General features: G+C 33.3%; 2 protein-coding genes across 14 annotated transcripts; both read right to left on the bottom strand.

The window, feature by feature from the left end:
• Positions 1–40: 40 nt before the first annotated feature.
• LOC104731254 (oxysterol-binding protein-related protein 2A) lies at positions 41–6,564 on the bottom strand. Of its 7 annotated transcripts, none has more exons than XM_087479855.1 (11): positions 5,607–6,564; positions 3,599–3,964; positions 2,826–2,895; positions 2,242–2,597; positions 1,988–2,143; positions 1,721–1,888; positions 1,495–1,635; positions 1,169–1,399; positions 928–1,041; positions 541–735; positions 41–402 (listed from the first exon to the last, which is right to left on the bottom strand). In XM_087479855.1, exons 1-10 carry the CDS (start codon positions 6,063–6,065, stop codon positions 565–567), a joined length of 2,232 nt encoding a protein of 743 aa, XP_087335981.1. In that variant the 5' UTR covers positions 6,066–6,564; the 3' UTR covers positions 41–402; positions 541–564. The 7 variants fall into 7 exon arrangements, with proteins under 7 accessions (XP_087335981.1, XP_010448881.1, XP_087335983.1 ...); XM_010450579.3 differs by having other exon boundaries at positions 3,599–3,961; positions 5,607–6,523; XM_087479857.1 differs by having other exon boundaries at positions 41–407; positions 3,599–3,961; positions 5,607–6,518.
• Positions 6,565–14,309: 7,745 nt separating this feature from the next.
• On the bottom strand, positions 14,310–17,766 carry LOC104731251 (putative lipid phosphate phosphatase beta). 7 transcript variants are annotated; one of them, XR_015575557.1, is made up of 7 exons: positions 16,996–17,734; positions 16,646–16,710; positions 16,228–16,341; positions 15,626–15,756; positions 14,921–15,193; positions 14,705–14,831; positions 14,310–14,511 (listed from the first exon to the last, which is right to left on the bottom strand). XR_015575557.1 is itself a non-coding variant. In XM_087479854.1 (1 exon), exon 1 carries the CDS (start codon positions 17,631–17,633, stop codon positions 16,992–16,994), a length of 642 nt encoding a protein of 213 aa, XP_087335980.1. In that variant the 5' UTR covers positions 17,634–17,766; the 3' UTR covers positions 16,850–16,991. The 7 variants fall into 7 exon arrangements, 1 of the variants encoding a protein (XP_087335980.1); XR_015575553.1 differs by lacking the exon at positions 16,646–16,710; XR_015575558.1 differs by lacking the exons at positions 14,705–14,831; positions 14,921–15,193.
• Between the last annotated feature and the right edge of the window lie 252 nt (positions 17,767–18,018).

The raw sequence follows: 18,018 nt of genomic DNA, 5'->3' as shown, positions 1-18,018 counted from the left end.
TGGTTTACAGTTGTTTGTAAAAGAGGACTAGGAAGTAGTCTTTGCCTGGATTTATATTTATTACTCATATCTTTTTTAGTTAAATACAAATGGATTACAAATGAACTTGTCCAAATGTATGATGACCAAACCTACACTTAATCTCAACTATTTAACGAGGGGAGATAGAGAATGAAAGAGGAAGAGAGGAGATAAAGACTTTACAGTGACACTCTAAGACTCAAAAGAAGGAGGACTCTTTAGGAGATAAGGATTACAAAAAGTATAACCAAAGGCTTTTCTGAATTCTGATCTTGTTCTACGCCCTGTTTCATGCAGAGAAGTAAGACCTGAACTTTTTGATCCATGGTCCAAAGACGTATTCTGCTGTGTAAACAAATCCATTGCGGTCCGGATGAAGATCTTCTCTTCAGCAAATTTGATGAAAGAAACGAAAAAAAAAATCTTAAGAACGTTGTTTTTGTTTTGAAATCACACTAGGCTTTGGTGGTTCGGGTGTTTTGCTGATACAAGAGCTGGTAGGATGAGTTATATAGTTACCTGGAATGGAAACCAAGAAGCTTTCTAAGCGGAATCCGCTAGCTCTTCTGTGATCTCTCCAAAGATGTCGGGGCAATCATCCCAATTTCTATGTCCTCGTGCTTCCCAATAACCGCCCGTGTACTTGAAGGTTTCGCTTTCTCCTTCTCTTTCGAACCATCTCGGTCTCCACCCGCTTTCTTGAAGTTGCCGGGACTGCAGAAAAAAACCAAGCAATTATAATTCTTAGAACATAACTTAACCATTTCACGGTAAAGATTTTCAAAAAATGTAAAGAACTTAATTGTGAAACCACTAGAATCAGTAAGAGCGAAGCCATTCAGGGATTTCAAATGAGTGAATGACAACTGCAAGTTCATGGACTAGTGAAATGTTACGGTGACATACCATTCTTTGCCTTCTTTCCAACCGTTGTTTCTCTAAGTTCGCCTTCTCATATTCACCATTCTCAAGATGCCGTTGATCTGGTCTGAGCCTAGAGTCTGTAGGAGGAAGAATCTCCTAAATTTTCGATCCAATGAAACACAAGATCAGACAAGGCTATAGAAAACGATTAGGCATAGCATGTCTAGAAGAAACAGGGTTCCATATACATAATAAAACCAAGATCGATACATCTTAAACATACCTGCAAACCCGGTGTTAGCTCGTTCAGAGTAATGGCGAATGAGGTTAAGTTGTATCTAGTGATGTTAGGCGGTGGCTTAGTCCTTTTCCACAGTAACGAGGCATTTGATGCGGGATCACTGACTTTCGTCTTGCTGATTCCATCACCGGAAACATAGTAAAGGCTATCATCCCATTTACCAAATATTGTTGCTGCTTTTTTCCCAGCTACGTCTTCTACAAAACCATTTACCTACGTATGCGTATAATTTAAGTATTCGGCTGCCACATGCATTGGAAATTATAATATTATTGGTTACATATACAGAGCATTTCACTGTGACTCACCTGGTGGGGATTTCTCTCAAGAATGGATTGTTCCTTAAACTTGAGCGTACAAGAATATTGGCGGTTCCCACGGATTTGCATTACCCCATGATGATCACAGTAGAGCTTACCTAGTATGATATTGTATATAGTTGATGTTACCTAAGAACAAAGATAAGTCCAAAGTTACTTCAGGGCCAACAGCAAAATCTACAAAAGCAACTTGAAAGTAGTAGTTTATATATACCTTGCTCCATTGAAATACTTCTCCATCATCAAACTCCAGAGTCAAAACTCCGACAGGTTCGACTTGAATCGATCTCCCCCAAAACTTTGACCTGAGGTTTGTGTCACCCCAAAACTTCCACCCTTTACCTTCACAGTGGCAGGCGATAACAGTTGGATGGTGACTGACCTATTATAACCAAAAGAAGGATATTCTATAGTCTTTGGAAAGATTCTAACAATTATGTTCATCGCATTCTAGCTTTGAGTTAAAATTTATGTGACATACCTTCTCAGAGAAGAAACGGATCCCCTTTTCCGGGAAGTCTGCTTCATAGGTTTCTCCAAGCAGAGGATTAAATGGCTTACAGTGCCGGCCTTCAGTGGAAGCATATCCAGAGACCGCAAAAGCAGCAACATATAAGGCTCTCAGGAGACCATTTCCCTAATAATCCAACATGCTTAAAGTCAATTTAATATTAAGAGAACGTTATATAACAACTATATAAGTATTAAGTCGTAAGAGACTTTGCTGTCACTTACAGATTTTCCATATTCGTATGCTCGGTCCAGAAGATGCGAGTACTCCAAGTCTTCAAAGCATTTTTGGAGGGATGATATTGGTTCATTGAAGTACACAGGGAGACAAACTCGGGTAAGATCCTTTCCAACATTGTCTTTGATCATAGACCAAAGACTGACACCTTTCTCTTTTTCAGCTGGATCAGGAAGTTTTGTTCTTCTCTTGATATTCGGGTATCCAGAAGTAGATAGATTTGTAACAGAACCAACATTAGGTTCATTAAAGTACTCCTTTGTGTCATGGAAGGAAGGCTCATCTTCCTCAGATACATCCTCAAACTCTTGTTTACCATCAGATGAAGCAGTTGTGCTGCATTCTAGAAACCAAATAATGTCAAGCAAACTTACAAAGGATGCCTAGGCAATTAAGCGAAAAAAACATGAAAAGCTGAAAGCATTCAATGCGTTACAATTACATAAAGACCACAAGAACAAAACAGGACACTGAGAAAACGAATCAGATGAAGAGAAACTTCACATACTCTCATAATCAAAGCAAAACTGGAGCAGAGAAGGAAGAGGGATTAAGCGTTAAGAGTATGTACCACTATATTTTCCACGTCCTAAACTTGGAAATTCATGCTTCCCTGATGCACCAGCTTCGAGATTAGCTGCCTGTACAAAAGAAAACTCTCATCATTCAGTAGCCAACATGGATAAAATCGCTGAAAAGTAACATGACTAGAGATGTCACTCCAATTGCAAAATTACACTATGGTCCCCACATCCAAATCCAAGACACACGAACACGTTTTTAGGCTTTTATCAAGATGTATCAAATTCATAATTTTGTCAATACCATGGTCCACACTCCACATATCCACATAAAAGATGGACAAAATAAATGTGAAACAGATACTCGACAGCAACTTATACTTGGCCAGAACTATTGCAATCTATTCGCTGTGTACCAATAGTTTTTACAAGGTGATATGACTATGACCTGTTTTAGGAGTTTTCAAGGAGACAATAGGGGACTCTTATTAAATTCTTGAACAATAATACCAACCCGCCAACCTCTTTCATGAGTTCAGAAAAAGAGGTGAAAATTTATATTTACTACGCAGTTGTGAAACTTTGAAATATAGATTTAGAAAGCACTACACACTATTCCAGTCAACAGCAAAGTCAAGACCATTTCCAAAGTTCAGCCACAACTAAGACCAAACCTGAACCGAGACTAACTATAGTTTTCACTAAAAATATAGCTTGCAGGCTATGAGATATGCACAGGGGTTTCACAAGAAACAAAGAGCACAGCATCAAGATATCACACAAACCAAAAAGGAAAAGCATTAAGGAAATAAACTAAGTTTACCTCTAGCTGCCTCAATGCGTCAATCAAATTAGTCCGTTCTTCATGTAGAAGTTGAACTTGTCCATGCATTTCAGAAAATTCTGAGAGCATGATCTGTTCGCACTCTTTTACGAGATTCTCATTCATTCCTTCTTCGTGCAACCGTTTCTTTAGCCTCTCAGTTGATATGGACAAATCCTTTGGTGATATGAAGGAGAAATCCCCATTAAGCGACCGGAGAGGAAAGATGCATTTTGTAGATGCTAATGCTTGTAACCAAGCTGCTCTATCGCTTATAGAATCAGTCCTCAGATGAAGAGTCTTGGTTGCTGTGAATATATAGAACTTTCTATCATCAGACTTGCTTTCTCTGAAAGAAGAAACCTGCTGGAGAAGAAACACAACTTAATCAAACCAGTAAGAGAAAAAAAGAACCCAGCAAAGGACCATTCCAACCACAAAAGCAAAAGAAAAAAGGTGTGACCACAAATTCATCAAACAAGAAAAAGAAAACTCACCAGAAATCAGTTTCTGGATGGAAAGATCTAAAGTTCCATCCTATAAAAAGCAAAAATGGACCCTAAGAATTCAAAAGAACTTCGAAAAAACTTTGAAGATACAGATTTGGAACTAGGAACAAATCAAAGCTGGGCCCATGAAGAATTTACTTTAAGACTGGATAAGGCACGTTAGATCTATAGGTTGAGAAAGACAAAAGTTTTATTATCTGTAAGCAAAACAGAAACAAAGAAATAAAAAAATCTAAAGCTTATGTCTGGATCAGCTTTGGTGTATTTTGGATTAGGCAAATGTAATTTTTTGAAAGTTCATCAAAAGAATATGCCTCTTAAAAATACAGAACAATCCATCGTTTTCTCATTGTCAAGCATGTCAACACAAATTTTTTTTTTTTTTATAATTGGCAAGACCCCACACCTCCATTATTTCTAAGCAAACTAATTTCTACACACCAAACATGTCCAAAATCGCAATAAAAAGAAAAGATATATTTTAAATGTACATAGGATAATCGTATACAAGTAAACCCATATTCAGTAATATTAATATATAAGATAGATGTAGATATAGTTTATAGCCTTCTTATAGCTAAGGGAGAGGATTCCAAAGTAAAAGATGACAATGAAAAGTTTAAAAAAGCGTATACCCACCCATTAACTTACGTTGCCAACAAGACAAATCAAAGCAAGCACATGCAAAGGGGCAAAGAAGCACCAAAGAACAAATTGTCAAAAGTGTCCAAAACTCAAAAGACTTGTTTTAGTTATGCAACTGAAAAAGTTCTTAGTTCTAGTGACCAAAAATTGACATATCTATAGGCTTCTTTTGGCTTTTTCCTTCTCCCCCAACAAAAAAAAAAAAAAAAAGAATCCACATTTTTTGACGGATGGCAAATGAGTTAATCTTGAAACCAATTAAAAAAAAATACAAAAACCATTGAAGATGGAGAGGACCTTTTATTATTACACATACAAACACAAAGAAACCAACTTGTAAAAAAAAAACAACAATGTGACCACTGAACAAAACCCTAAACCAGATTGTAGCAACCACCAAAAAAATTTTAAAATTTTGAAAAGACAAACATAAGCACCTGTTGATGTGACCCACTAAGAGATTAACAGCAAGTTCAAAGCTGGAAAATACAATCAAGATTAATATTAATAATACACATGAACCAAAAAAAAAATTGGGTCAATCAAGAGTCAAAGACTCAAGAAAAAAGAAAAAAAAGTGGTGATGAATCTGATGATGATGAAAGGTCATAGGACAAGAGAGTACTAACACATTTTAGGGTTTATCTTTTTTCACAAGAACACAATGAACAATTCTATAAACCACTGGTTCTTTCCTCTAACTAATAGTTGATACCAAACAAAAGTTTTGCTTCATTTCCCCAAAAAACAAAAATCAAACAGAAATCAATAAAATCACATCTCAGGTGAATTTTATTTTTTTCAAATTCAAAAAAAAAAAAAAATTGGAAAAATCAAATTTGAGTATATTGTACCTTAAGATGAACAATGCCGACGGTTTTATGTTGTTTCCGGCGACCACTACAACTATCCATCCTAGAGAGACGATCGGCGGAGATATCTCCGATTAACCTCACATCATCCGACGAAGGAGAGAGAAGATTCAAATTCTCCGGCCGACGGATCTTAGAGTAAGATAAGATTCCGTTACGGAGGAGGAACCACCTAGATCTCCACCCTTTACCAAAGTTAGTCCACTTGTATAAGATCCCAGCCACCGTCTCCGCCTGCTGCTGCTGCTGCTCCGATCCAATCACTCTGGATCCAACACCGGTCAACAACGATTTCGCCGGTAAACTCCTCGACCTAATCAAAGCCGTCGTCGTCGTCGTCGTCGTCACCGGCTCTTCCGGTGACTTGTTATTATTATTATTAATCCCTTGTGGACTCTCTAATGTGATACAACACAGCGGATGCAACTCCTTCACCCTCATTTTTTTATTTTTAATAATCAATCAATCTCTTCCTCCGCCGCTGTCTCCGTCACCGTCGCCGTCGCCGTGGGATTTTTAATAATAATCTCAGATCATAAAACAACGAAGCACATTCATCGTATTTGAATCTGATACAGTGATGATACCAGATCGAAGCATGCAGATTTGAAGAAGAAGAAGAAGACGAAGAATAAAAGGAACCTGAAGAGAGAAGCTCTGAAACTGAGATTTCTCAGAGAAGAGAGAGAGAGAGAGAGGTTGCTTAAATGTGAGACTGCGTAAAGCTTTGAGAACCCAATTATAAAGGCTTTATGTGTAAATTAAAACTTATATATATACATTGTAATGTGTTTATATTATATAGTTGTGTGTGTATGTGTATGTGATGGTGTGAATTGTTTCAGAAAGAGGTTGGGAACGAAGTTGGGAAAAAATTTAAGACGATGGCTTTGTATTGTAATTTTGTAATGTTTAAGAGGATATAAATGGTAAGTAAATTATTTTTTTCCTTGATGATCTTCTGATTTTATCCTTGATTAAGATACTGTTGTTATAAAAAGAGGATTTGTTTATATTAATTTTAAAGTAGGAAAAGGTCCACAACATTAATTAACCACATAGCTTGATTTTCAAGCTCAATTGAGAGACTTGAGAGTGTTTATTACTACAAAAAAAAAATAAAAATCATTTTATCCACAATTCAACTGAAATTTTTAAAATAAAATAAAAAATGAAAAAAGTTAAAGGAAAAAAAAAAATTGGAGCAGCCGTTGAGGATAAACCTGAGCATCTATCTATAGCCATTGTTTAAACTTTTGTTAGTAATGCACATTAGGAAATTATGATTCACTTTATAAATAAATAAATATAAGTTGTTGTAGTTGTTTTTTATATACAGTTTAGGTAGGTTATGGATTAGGAATAGTGTTTATACACTACATAATGTTTTTTTCCGGTTGTTACAAATTTGATGCCGATTCGTTATGAGACGTGTTAATGTTGTTAGATTGAGATGTTTATAGGTTGTCACTTTGTTGGAAAATTTGAAATGGACTGGACTTTGCATATAAAGTCTTTATCTAATTATTTTGACGTGTAAGCCATTTTCATTTTTTTTTTCAAAACTCTTCAAGGGTGCCGGCAGGATCATTCATAGTTTTTCAGAGGAAACTAGTTTTTTTATTTTTATTTTACATACTTTTATTTTATTATAAGTATACTAAAAAAAAATAACCAAAGTTATTTTAACTATATGAAAGAAGCTCGAGAAGGAAATTGGGTTTAAACTCGGAGACAGAATTTCCAAAGATTAAAAAGGGAACCACTATAATCATTTTTTTTTCTCGTATTTTGTTTGGCGAAAATGACTTATCAGTGAGGGAAAAAAATAAAATCACTAAGTTAAATAGTAAAAAAAAATACAAACCGTACATCAAGGAAAAGCCCACTTTTGTTTTTTGGAATAACATGCCACACTATATATTCTAGTCATAGAAACGAAAAAACAAATAGATACATATGTTGAATTAGTAACTCATTCGTATCACTTAAAGACTCCATTTGTGGTTCCTAATCAAATGTATTAGACATTCAAAAAAAAAAAATCGTATTTTGTCACACAAGAAAAGAGTATGCGCATAGATTTGAAAAGAGTAGTAATAAAAGCTGTGGAGTCAAGTTTACAATAAGACAGTGTATAATTATAAATTTGATGTCAGATGTACAAAAGCATAATGTTTTATTATTCTCATTTATTACAAATATAGCATGGACCGTGGGATGTTTGAGGCAGAGAACCAGCGTGGCGTGGAGGACCCGGTACTGGCCTGTTGTCCCACTGTCTCACACGGGTCAGAGTTCATTTCTTTTTACTTTCTCTTTTCCCTTGCAGCTACCATATAGTTTAAAGATACCCTTGTCATATTATATATTTTCTATACAACACTCAGAAAATATATATTTTTTAAAATTGTTTTGTTCTTATTAAAAAAAAATTCTTACACACACACATATATATATATATATATATATATATATTATAGTATCTTAAATATTTTTTTGTAATGAAAATTTTCATTACTTTCGTTTAAACAATAATTATTAACATTAATATTATATACTAAAACTTAAATTAAAAACGTAAAATTTCTTAATATAATTAAATCTTATTGCAAATATATAATTGATTATTGTTTTTGTTTAGTACTTTGGTTCTGGATTCTGGTGTGAAACTAGAAATGTAATAACTGAAAGAAGTCTATATTTAGACGTACACTCGGGTCTATGCAATTCTGTGAGGCTCGGCGTTCCACTCCCCACGCTTTCTTGTTTCTTGCGACTTGGCTTTTTAATCCTACCCGTGTCTATCAGTCGTCATGATAATTCGTTTTTGTTAACCGACGCCTGCATAACGCATTATAAAAATCAGTGTTCAAATCTTAGTACTTAAACACTAGTTTTATTCTTTTTTCTTGGTATACTGACTCCCCCGCCAAGCGCCAACTCAATAATACACTTCATATATATACTTTAAAAAAGAAAATACACAATCTAAAAATAAAATGGTTTTCATTGCCACAAATCACAATCATCTACCAGAAAGAAAAAAAAATCATTTATCAAAAGCAATTCAATGCTTGAAATTATTATCCGAGATAGTTGTCATTGTAGTTTCGAAAACGATTGACAAGCATACATTATGCTTCAGTGCATAACCCATAAATCAACGCGTGGATAAACAACATTATTTATAGTTACTAATTCCGTAAGTAACTATTCATATATATATATATATATATATATATATGTAATACTACTTTTTAGTTCCCTAGAATCAGAAGAAACTACATTATGTATTCAAGAATTGTGAATGGTTATTTTGTAGTAGATAACCTCTTTTTGGTAAAATAACTTCAAATGTAAGTTTTTTGCAAAATAATTATGTAACTATACTTCGCAAGCTCTCTGAAGAAAACACTATAAATAACTTGTATATTTCTCACATTAAAAGATTTATTCCTCGGTTTTCTCATCCCAAAATTTAGCAAATTATATAGTTTTTCATAAAAGTTAAAAGGTATTTACGAAAAGCACAACATTGGTTTATCATGATCACTACATTATGTATTCAAGAATTGTGGATGGTTATTACGAAAAACACAATTTTTTTTTTTTTTTTTTTGTGATTTATCCATAAAAATATTTTTCAGATGCTTGCCACGGAATTTTTTTCCCCATAAATCTATAACAGAATAATTTTTCCAAATGTCTAACGTTTAAAGTCCTTCCCATTAGCTAGCAAGCAAAGTTTTTTCACATACATTTAATGTCCATCCCAAACGCAATGCCATGAAGGTTCTTCTTAATCACTTACCGTAAACGATCTTTGTCAACGTCATATGCTTACAGTAGCCAGGTAGGTTTTTCTTAAATGTTTACCATATAAAACCTTTTCCAGCAACTTCCGCAACATGTTTTCTCTTAACAGTATAAGGCTATTCCAAATATTATGCATGTAAAATGCCCTTCTCAGCTAATCTCGTTCTGAAGGTTCCCGGCATTTTCCCTCAATATTAGTGATCTACAGAAACAGAAGTACTGATGAATAACGAAACTCAATAATTACATATACACGATTATTTACCAAAATAAACAAAAAACAAAAATTAAAACAGGGAACAAATTGTCATCCTAATACGAAACCAAGATGGATCAATTCGAAACCACTAACTACCAAAAAATTATAAATAATAATGGTAAACTCTTCGTGTCTTTGTGTCTGTGACCAGTATTATCTTTAGATAACATCACAAACAGCCATATGCCCCATATATGTGGTTTTGTTCCCAAATAGTTTGTCCACTCTTTATAAAATTATTAAGATAGTTAGTCTCAGTCACATGTCTAATCTATTTAAACCATTAAGTTAGGAGAACTCGACTTAAAGTATAAACTATACATATGGATCCGTTGTTACGGTGCTAATTTATATGGATTAATAGAGTGAATCTGAAACTATAACAAATTTTATTGATCAATCTTGTACTACACGTTTATGTTAACCCAGGGGCCATTGCAATAATGAATTTGTGTAGATTTAATTTTGTTTTATAAGTTCGTATTAGTTTTTAGCAAACGGTAAGAATCTATGGAGTTTTTAGTAGTATATCAACAATGATAATATCTTTAACCTTTTAACCCAAAAAAAAATGATGATATTTTTTGTGTTCGATCAGTTGCATATTGATAAGACTCTGTATCGTTTGGGTATTATTCGTATACATATATAGCACCAACTAATAATTGATTAACTTAGTAACCCATTTTTCATTGGTAATACTATAAATATATAAAGTTTTTATCATATCTAATTTGAGAGAGTTTCTTAAAATAGATGGTTGGTAGTTAATTAAATATATATATATATATATATATATATATATATATACGTAAGATAATGTTTAGTCTACAAATATCCCAATAAAATAGACGTTTAAACCGTTTTATGTCATTTTCATCTCTATTTTTATCAAGCATCTTAGAAATATTGGACTTTGTCGGTTAAACTAAACGGATGATCCAATGAATGTAGTAGAGTTTACATTTTAGTAACTAAACGGATGGTTTCAATTACATGATGGAATAAATACTAATCTTCAGAAACTACATGATCAGTTATACGATTTTTGTAGGAACTAAGTTAGAGTTCTATATTATATGAAAAATACATCGGATTTCCAAATTGATTTAAGTAATTTGTAATGCTTCAGACCTTTTTATAAGCAAATATGAATAGGAATCAGCGTCAAAATTAAATAATTGAGAAGCTTGCTTTTGTGAGAGGTGCTTTCCCATGGAAAGTGATGGACTCGATTTAATGTAGGGATCCACATATATATGTTCCCATGTGCACATTGCTAACAAAAATAACAAAACGCTATAATTTGATTGAATCAGCCTTTCTTTGTGATAAATATAGTCATATAATTATATTTATTTGTTTGTCTATTTTGGTGGGAAAATTGACGTGTCTTTCAATCTTAATGTTAATACAATAATCTTTTTCATCACAATGCAAGATGTTGTTAATACATTATAATAATATGAGCATATGTTAAAAAGTCCAAACGATGTTAAGAAAGAGAATATTAATATTCTTCGAACTAGCAAAACTACTAAAAATAGAGTTAAAGACAAATAAAACTTCCAAACCATATTATCTCCTCTTAACTTTTTATGATGTGAAGGTTAAGATATTTTTAATTAAGTACTATCCAACTTTATATTAGAAGATAAATGTCTAATAGATATTATTATTGCTTTCAATAATTGTCCAAAAAGGCATTTGACTAAATGTCCAACCATACTTCCATAGTTCCATCTAATTGCCAAACAATGATTAAAAAATAAAACCTTACATCAGAAAAAATGATGATCTATAAGAATTAGGACCCCATCTTATCGACTAAATTAAAATGCGTAAATATCATCTTAAATTTATGTGTTTTGAGAAAAATCATAAACTTTTAAGCTTTTATAACAATTAAAAACTACGACTATAACATTCAAAAACATTAGAATCATTAGATCTAACAATATCTCTATAACTTATGATAAAAATATACTATTGTTTTGATAACTTTCAACTATCTAAAAAAAAAAGAAGATGAATTAAAATTGAAGATGTGTAAAAATAAATGTGATCATATGTTAGTTTTTGACAACAAAAGGTTTTCAAAATAACCATCACTTACGAAAATGATGGTTTCTTTTTCAAAATAAAAATCAAAGGCAAGAAAGGAAAATCTTCAAGAAGACTGACATATATACGCTATAATGTTACTTGTGCTAGTTATATGAAAAAATGCTATTTTTTTACTGATCATATTATAATACAGTATAAATTGTTATTTACTTCAAAATTCTAATAACAAAAGGTATAACTAAAAATCATGGTAATTAGACTTGCAGGTTCAAATCCGTCGTCCATATTTGGTTGCTCATTTATATTTTTGAAGAACTGGTAGAGATTGTTGATAATTCAATATTAATATGTCCTTTTTTTGTTGGTGTGTGTAAAACCTAATCTATATAATAATTGCATGAAAATATCTTGTATGATGTAAATGACGTCCAAAGCAAGACATCGAATGACTAAAGTGTCATAGATCTTGAATTTGAAAATTAAAATAAAGGAATCCAATGAAGCGTATTTATCAATTAAAATGTGAAAATTTTACAAGAAAATTACAATGGGAGGAAGAGATTATTGAGATAAATAATAAGCAAAAAAACGTGGGTCATCAAGAAGAGAAGAATATGGAATACACAAAGAAAGCTTGCATATCAAATCCATGTTTCATAAGTACTCAACATTACACACTCATCCACCCCCACTAGGTTATCTACTTATCTCTATTAAAAAATTATCCAAGCTGTGAACAGCTTACTTTTGCAATTATCTATATGTATTAGCATTCTTTTGTAATCACTTTATGAGTTCTTTTCTCCAAGGTTATGTTCTACCATCGTATTTTCGTCAGTGTTACAACTTCCAAGATGTATTATAATAATCTCATAAATTATAAACTTGAGAATGTGTATATCTTAAACTAGTAAAGATAGTTAAGAATACGAAGCAGCATGGGATCATTTCTGTTTTTTTTTTACAACTCGCAAAGGCTTCACGTGATATTTTGCTTAATTTTTCATTCACAAGTTCGTTACGTTCGTTTTTAAATTTTATATTGTATTACATATGTATAACAGCATTATGTACAATTACATTCGAGAATTATCAAGATAAAAGAAAACAAAAAATAAATTATCATAATTCCATAGTCTTTTGCTATTTGTATTGAATTAACTGTAGTACAAGTTTATTATATATCGACTACACAGACAGATATATTCATATATTCGAAACGTTTATTGAGATAATAACTCAATTTACAACTGATAAAGGACGACCCCATCTACATGTATTTTTCAATATTTTACATCTTTATAATTTTAATCTTGTATTTACATAGACACTTTGAGTCTATCAAACAAACTACTAAAACATTAATTGTACATTATACAATTTTGCTTGATTGCACCATTTTAATTGTAACCGTTGTGATATATTTATTTTAAAACATATAAGTAGTATAATTTTTTTATGGGTAATATTAACAAATACCACAACAAAGTAGTATATTATTAGCCTTATAAAAAAACATGTGGATGTAAAGATGGTTATATCCCAATCAGCTCTTATATTTTTAATTGCAATTCCATTTTTCTCTTACTATATATGTACTTGGAGTCACTATTATATATACATACGTAATACACTTCTTCATTCATATTTCAATTTCAAGAGGACTCAAGATCCAATATATGTAGGCCATGAATGGCTGCTGGTGTTTTACTGGTTTTTTAGATTTTGGTTTTTAGATTTTGGATTTTGGATTTTGATTTTTTAAGTTTTTGATTTTTTGGTGTAGATTTTAGTTTTTGCAATAAGTAAATTAAAATAGATATATATATTAGGGAAAAGAACAGATTATGCTGAAGAAGGTAACAAAAATCAAGAATAGTATACACTGTCTTTCATTTTTAAAAAAAAAATGTATATATTATTTTGTCCAAAACTTCCAACATTAATCCAAACCAAGAATGGTACACACAGTTTTTTTATTTTTACTATATAAAATGGTAGGAGAGAAAATAAGAAAGATTCTCATATTTAATGTATATGTACGGATTTGCCACTTGCTTGCCTTTGAAGAAGGAAAATAAAACTGAGCCATGAATAAGATACTGTTTTGTAGTTTCCCTTTTCTTACAAATATGGTTTAGCATTTAAGAAAACGATAACCCTTTAAAAGTTAACCAGAGCACTTTTCTTAATAAATACGTTACATTTTCCAAATATTCAACTATGTATGAAACTATAAAGTTTATGATATACAATATAAAACTGAAGAATATGCTTTTGGATCCCAAAATTGAATTACTACATTTTCCAACTCCCCACATAATCAACCACTCTCTTGTTGTAAGGTATAGATGATCCAGTCAAGATTGCAAACATTTTTTGTTCTCTTTTATAAAATGAATAATTTGGCAAAGATATGAAACATAGATTAAAGTTAAAAGAGAAGTGTAATACTATATGTCTGTCATCACATCTGACCTTTTTCTTTTTCTGTGCTTCAGGTTCCCCTTGCCATTGTAAAATCCAATCTCTCTCAGTGGTCCTTTATAAGTTTTATCTCTATATTTTCTTATTATTTAACAAATATACACAGTTTATGAGAACACGAGTGCCATAGAAAACTAGAAAGTGGAGGACAACCCACAATGACCCCCCATAAAAAGAAAAAAAATTCAGTTTTTTTTTGTTATACCAAAATACCAATATTTGAATCCAATTCCTGCTGTTAAACCTCCTCCTAACCTGCAATAGTAATGTCACATAGTCCATCAAAGAAATTTAAAATTAGAAGTAAAAGAATTTAACTTTTACTAAAGAATATGAAACAAAGCCCCAAAAGAAACATCAGAAGAAAGTTATTTCTTATAGGTGTATGTGTGTGTTGTTGTTGGCACTATCCTCTTCTCTTTCAGAATTTCTAATAAAAAGTACTCACATGTCTGTAATCAAATTTTCTTTTCAAACAAAATTTTCTTCCTTTTTTGGGATGTTAGTGCAGGACATGATAATGATGAACTCAGAAACAGCATCAGACCTCTCTAGCTTCAGATCCACTTTTTTATCTGAGCTAAGTCACAGTCACAGGGGGAGAGTGCTTGACTTGCAAAATTTTAGGGCAAAAATAAGAAACTCTAGTACAACAATAATTCACCTCAAATATGGTAACAAAGAGATGACCAGACCAGACCCCTTTCAACTCTCTGCCACTCTCAGATGTAAAAGGAGATTCACTGCTACGATGTTCCATCACCACCTCTCAACTCAAATATCACTCCTTTATCTTTTACAATGTTTGATTTATCAGTTTGCTAATCACACTCTCTTTTGCTAATCATAGAACTGGGTCTGTTCCCGTTCTTTTTTTTTTGTCAATAAACTACGACGCCGCGTGCTCAAAATGGTGGTAGGGTCTGATGAGGAGACACTGAAATATTAAAAGAGGTTTTGTTTGGTAGCCACACAAAACTAAGAGTGATCATTAAGGTTGAAACAAGGTATGTCCTTGTTTTATCTACAGGAGAGAACCATGTGAACTCATTAATCAAAGTTTTCCCATGGTGGGCATTGTTCTTGATGTACCATCCTACTTTGTGTGCCTCTACTTTTGCAGCATACATAACACCAAAGAAAACAACACATACCAATCCCATAATTCATAACACACCCTCTCATAAATGGTGACAGGAACCAATCCAAGGTAAACAACACATACAGATCCCATAATTCATAACACACTCATACTCTCACTCCCAAACTCATAACCGGTTGGCTCTGGTATCGGGTTTATTTGGATAACATCAAGAACCCAATCCAAGAAGCAATATGGTGGATATATCTTAGAAAAAGAGTTTGTTACCGTGAGAGAGAGAGAGAGTCATGTCAACTGAATTTTCAGATCGGGACTTTACACCTCCTTGCCATCTAAGCTTGGCTCTATTTTCTCAGTCTAATCAACAGAGTTTCCTGCAGGAATTGCTGCAGAAACAGCTGACACATAACAAATTCTGTCAGCGATAATTTAGCAAGTTTATGATGTCACAATCAATCAATCACATTCATACCCATCTTCTACATTTCAAAGAAAAAAAGAAAAAGTAGACGAATAATTAGAAGGTGAAAAAGCTATTCAAGAAAAAAACAATCTTGGACCTTTCATTCAAGCTTCAATTATAGCTATTTTTAAAAAATAATATCTCCCACCCAGTTAGCTCCACGATTGTAGAAGACAGCCTCTTACATACTGCAGGGTGGGTCCAATTTCACACGCATCTCCTGCAACCTTAAACATTCTAAGTACCTAAGTTACTACTGAACCTTTGATGTACTAAGATTACCTGTTATAACTGATACCCTATAAACCCATGCCTAGCATATGCATAACTTTCAACAACCTTAGACAAAATATGAGATTAGCAAAGAAAAGGCAACATGAAGAGGCAGAGATTCGAGTAAAAATACCTGTGACCGAGCTTGCAAAAGTATATCCAACAAAGCAAAGGCCTCGGTTGAAAGAAATAATATGATCCTTGGGAAATGTAGCAACGGTTTTCTCTCTGACGTTAACGAAAGACTCTGAAACATAGTACAGAACATGCTGGCTACACTAAGAAAGAGAGCAAAGAAATAGAAACCAACTCACAAGGTAGTAAATATTCCCAAAACGCAGAGGAACCACAGATATTGGCAAGCATAAGCATGTTTAACAGTAACGAAAAAACATCTAATCAATCAGTCATGGTCTCTCTTTACCAACATTCCACATGCCAGTGCCTTTTTCCCTCAATTTATCTTTTCATAACTCGAAAGAAAACAACGAAGAGAAGTTACATAGAAAGAATATGGTAAAAATCTGTACAAAGTAAGCTAAGAAGATTACATTCATCCACAAGTTCATTGCTTCAAACAGCTCATCTGGTTCACAGATGATCTCAACCTCAGGTCCTGATAAAAACCATACTCAGATAACAATAACATCAATGTGAAAGGCTTAGCCTTTAATGATGCAGGCCTAGCTCAATAACACTCACATTAAGGATGATATAACACAAGATTTCATACAATAAGCATTGTAATGATAATGTGAAACAAAAAAAGGAACAATCTTTGATTCATGAACAATACAATTTATGTTCTCAAATGTAATCAAAACAATTTCAAATTCACAACAATTACATAACAATTTGTTGAAACCAACAGCAACATTTTTGGATACGTTTCTTTGCTTACCTTCCAAAGATCAATTCATCAAATCTCAGAAACCGAAGAGCAAAGAGAGCTTCTAGAATCCCTAAGCAAGCACCAGCAGCTACATCGAGAACGTAATGTCTCCCTAATAGAATCCTAGAGATCGCAGTCAATGTTGCCCAGATCCATACAGCCACCACAACCTCTCCTTTCACAACGCCATCGTTATGATCTCTGATCCATCCATCTAAGAAAGAGTAGGTTGGACCAACCATGGGAGCTTTGACAACAGCTGAGAAGAAGTGAACAGATGCGGCAACGAAGAAGACGCGAGACGCGTGACCTGAGGGAAAAGAATAGTGATCGGCTGATACAGCGGCGGACATTGAAGGGTGATTGTAAGCGGGACGAGCACGACGGAAGATTAATTTCACGAGTCCGACGAAGATTAGATCGAAGAGGAGGCCGAGAAGGAATGGGACGAGGAAAGAGCGTAATGGAGGGGAGAGGAGGAGGGAAAGTGATACGGGGAAGGAGAATCTGAAATCAGCTGAGATTTCGAGGAATAGGAGAAGAAACGGTGGGAGGAAAGGTTTCGCCGCCGTGTGAATTGCGCGAGATACGGCGGCGTCCACCGCTAAGATTGGACCGACGAAAATCGCCGCCGTCGACGGAGACATAACTGTTGTTTAAAGATTTGAGTCTGATATGAAACGACGACGTTTGTTAGGATAACGGAAGAGATTAGTCAAAAAAACTTTTAAAATTATGAAACCGAGTCTAAGCCTTAGACTCTAAGGAAACGACGTCGCGTCGTATGAGGAGAAAAAGTATCCATGAAACTGGAGACATTTATATTGGGCCTTTTGTTATTAAGCCCATATAGATAATAATAGATTCAGGGATTCAGTCACTCTATTAGTTTCAAAAATTAGCTATAGACACTAGCAAGTAGCAACATATTTTTTGTCTGTTTCACTAAGTTATAAATTTGTTAGTGACAAAAGAGACTAAATCTTATAATTTTGTAGTTTGTTAGTTCGCTGATATCTTTTGGTGACAAAT

Source organism: Camelina sativa, chromosome 12 (assembly GCF_030686135.1).
Source record: "Camelina sativa cultivar CO46 ecotype springtype chromosome 12, ASM3068613v1".
Classification (NCBI taxonomy): domain Eukaryota; kingdom Viridiplantae; phylum Streptophyta; class Magnoliopsida; order Brassicales; family Brassicaceae; genus Camelina; species Camelina sativa.
Note: the sequence above shows the minus strand (reverse complement) of the source record. Positions and strands in the feature narration are given on the sequence as shown.

What these genes read in the sequence shown, in the direction of transcription:
- LOC104731254 (XM_087479855.1), bottom strand. Translation starts at nt 6,065, where the DNA reads ATGAGGGTGAAGGAGTTGCATCCGCTGTGTTGTATCACATTAGAGAGT. An exon ending in AGGACGTGGAAAATATAGTG is followed by an intron (nt 2,598 to 2,825) that starts GTACATACTCTT and finishes TTTGGTTTCTAG; the next exon opens with AATGCAGCACAACTGCTTCA. An exon ending in TCCGTTTCTTCTCTGAGAAG is followed by an intron (nt 1,889 to 1,987) that starts GTATGTCACATA and finishes TGGTTATAATAG; the next exon opens with GTCAGTCACCATCCAACTGT.
- LOC104731251 (XM_087479854.1), bottom strand. Translation starts at nt 17,633, where the DNA reads ATGTCTCCGTCGACGGCGGCGATTTTCGTCGGTCCAATCTTAGCGGTG.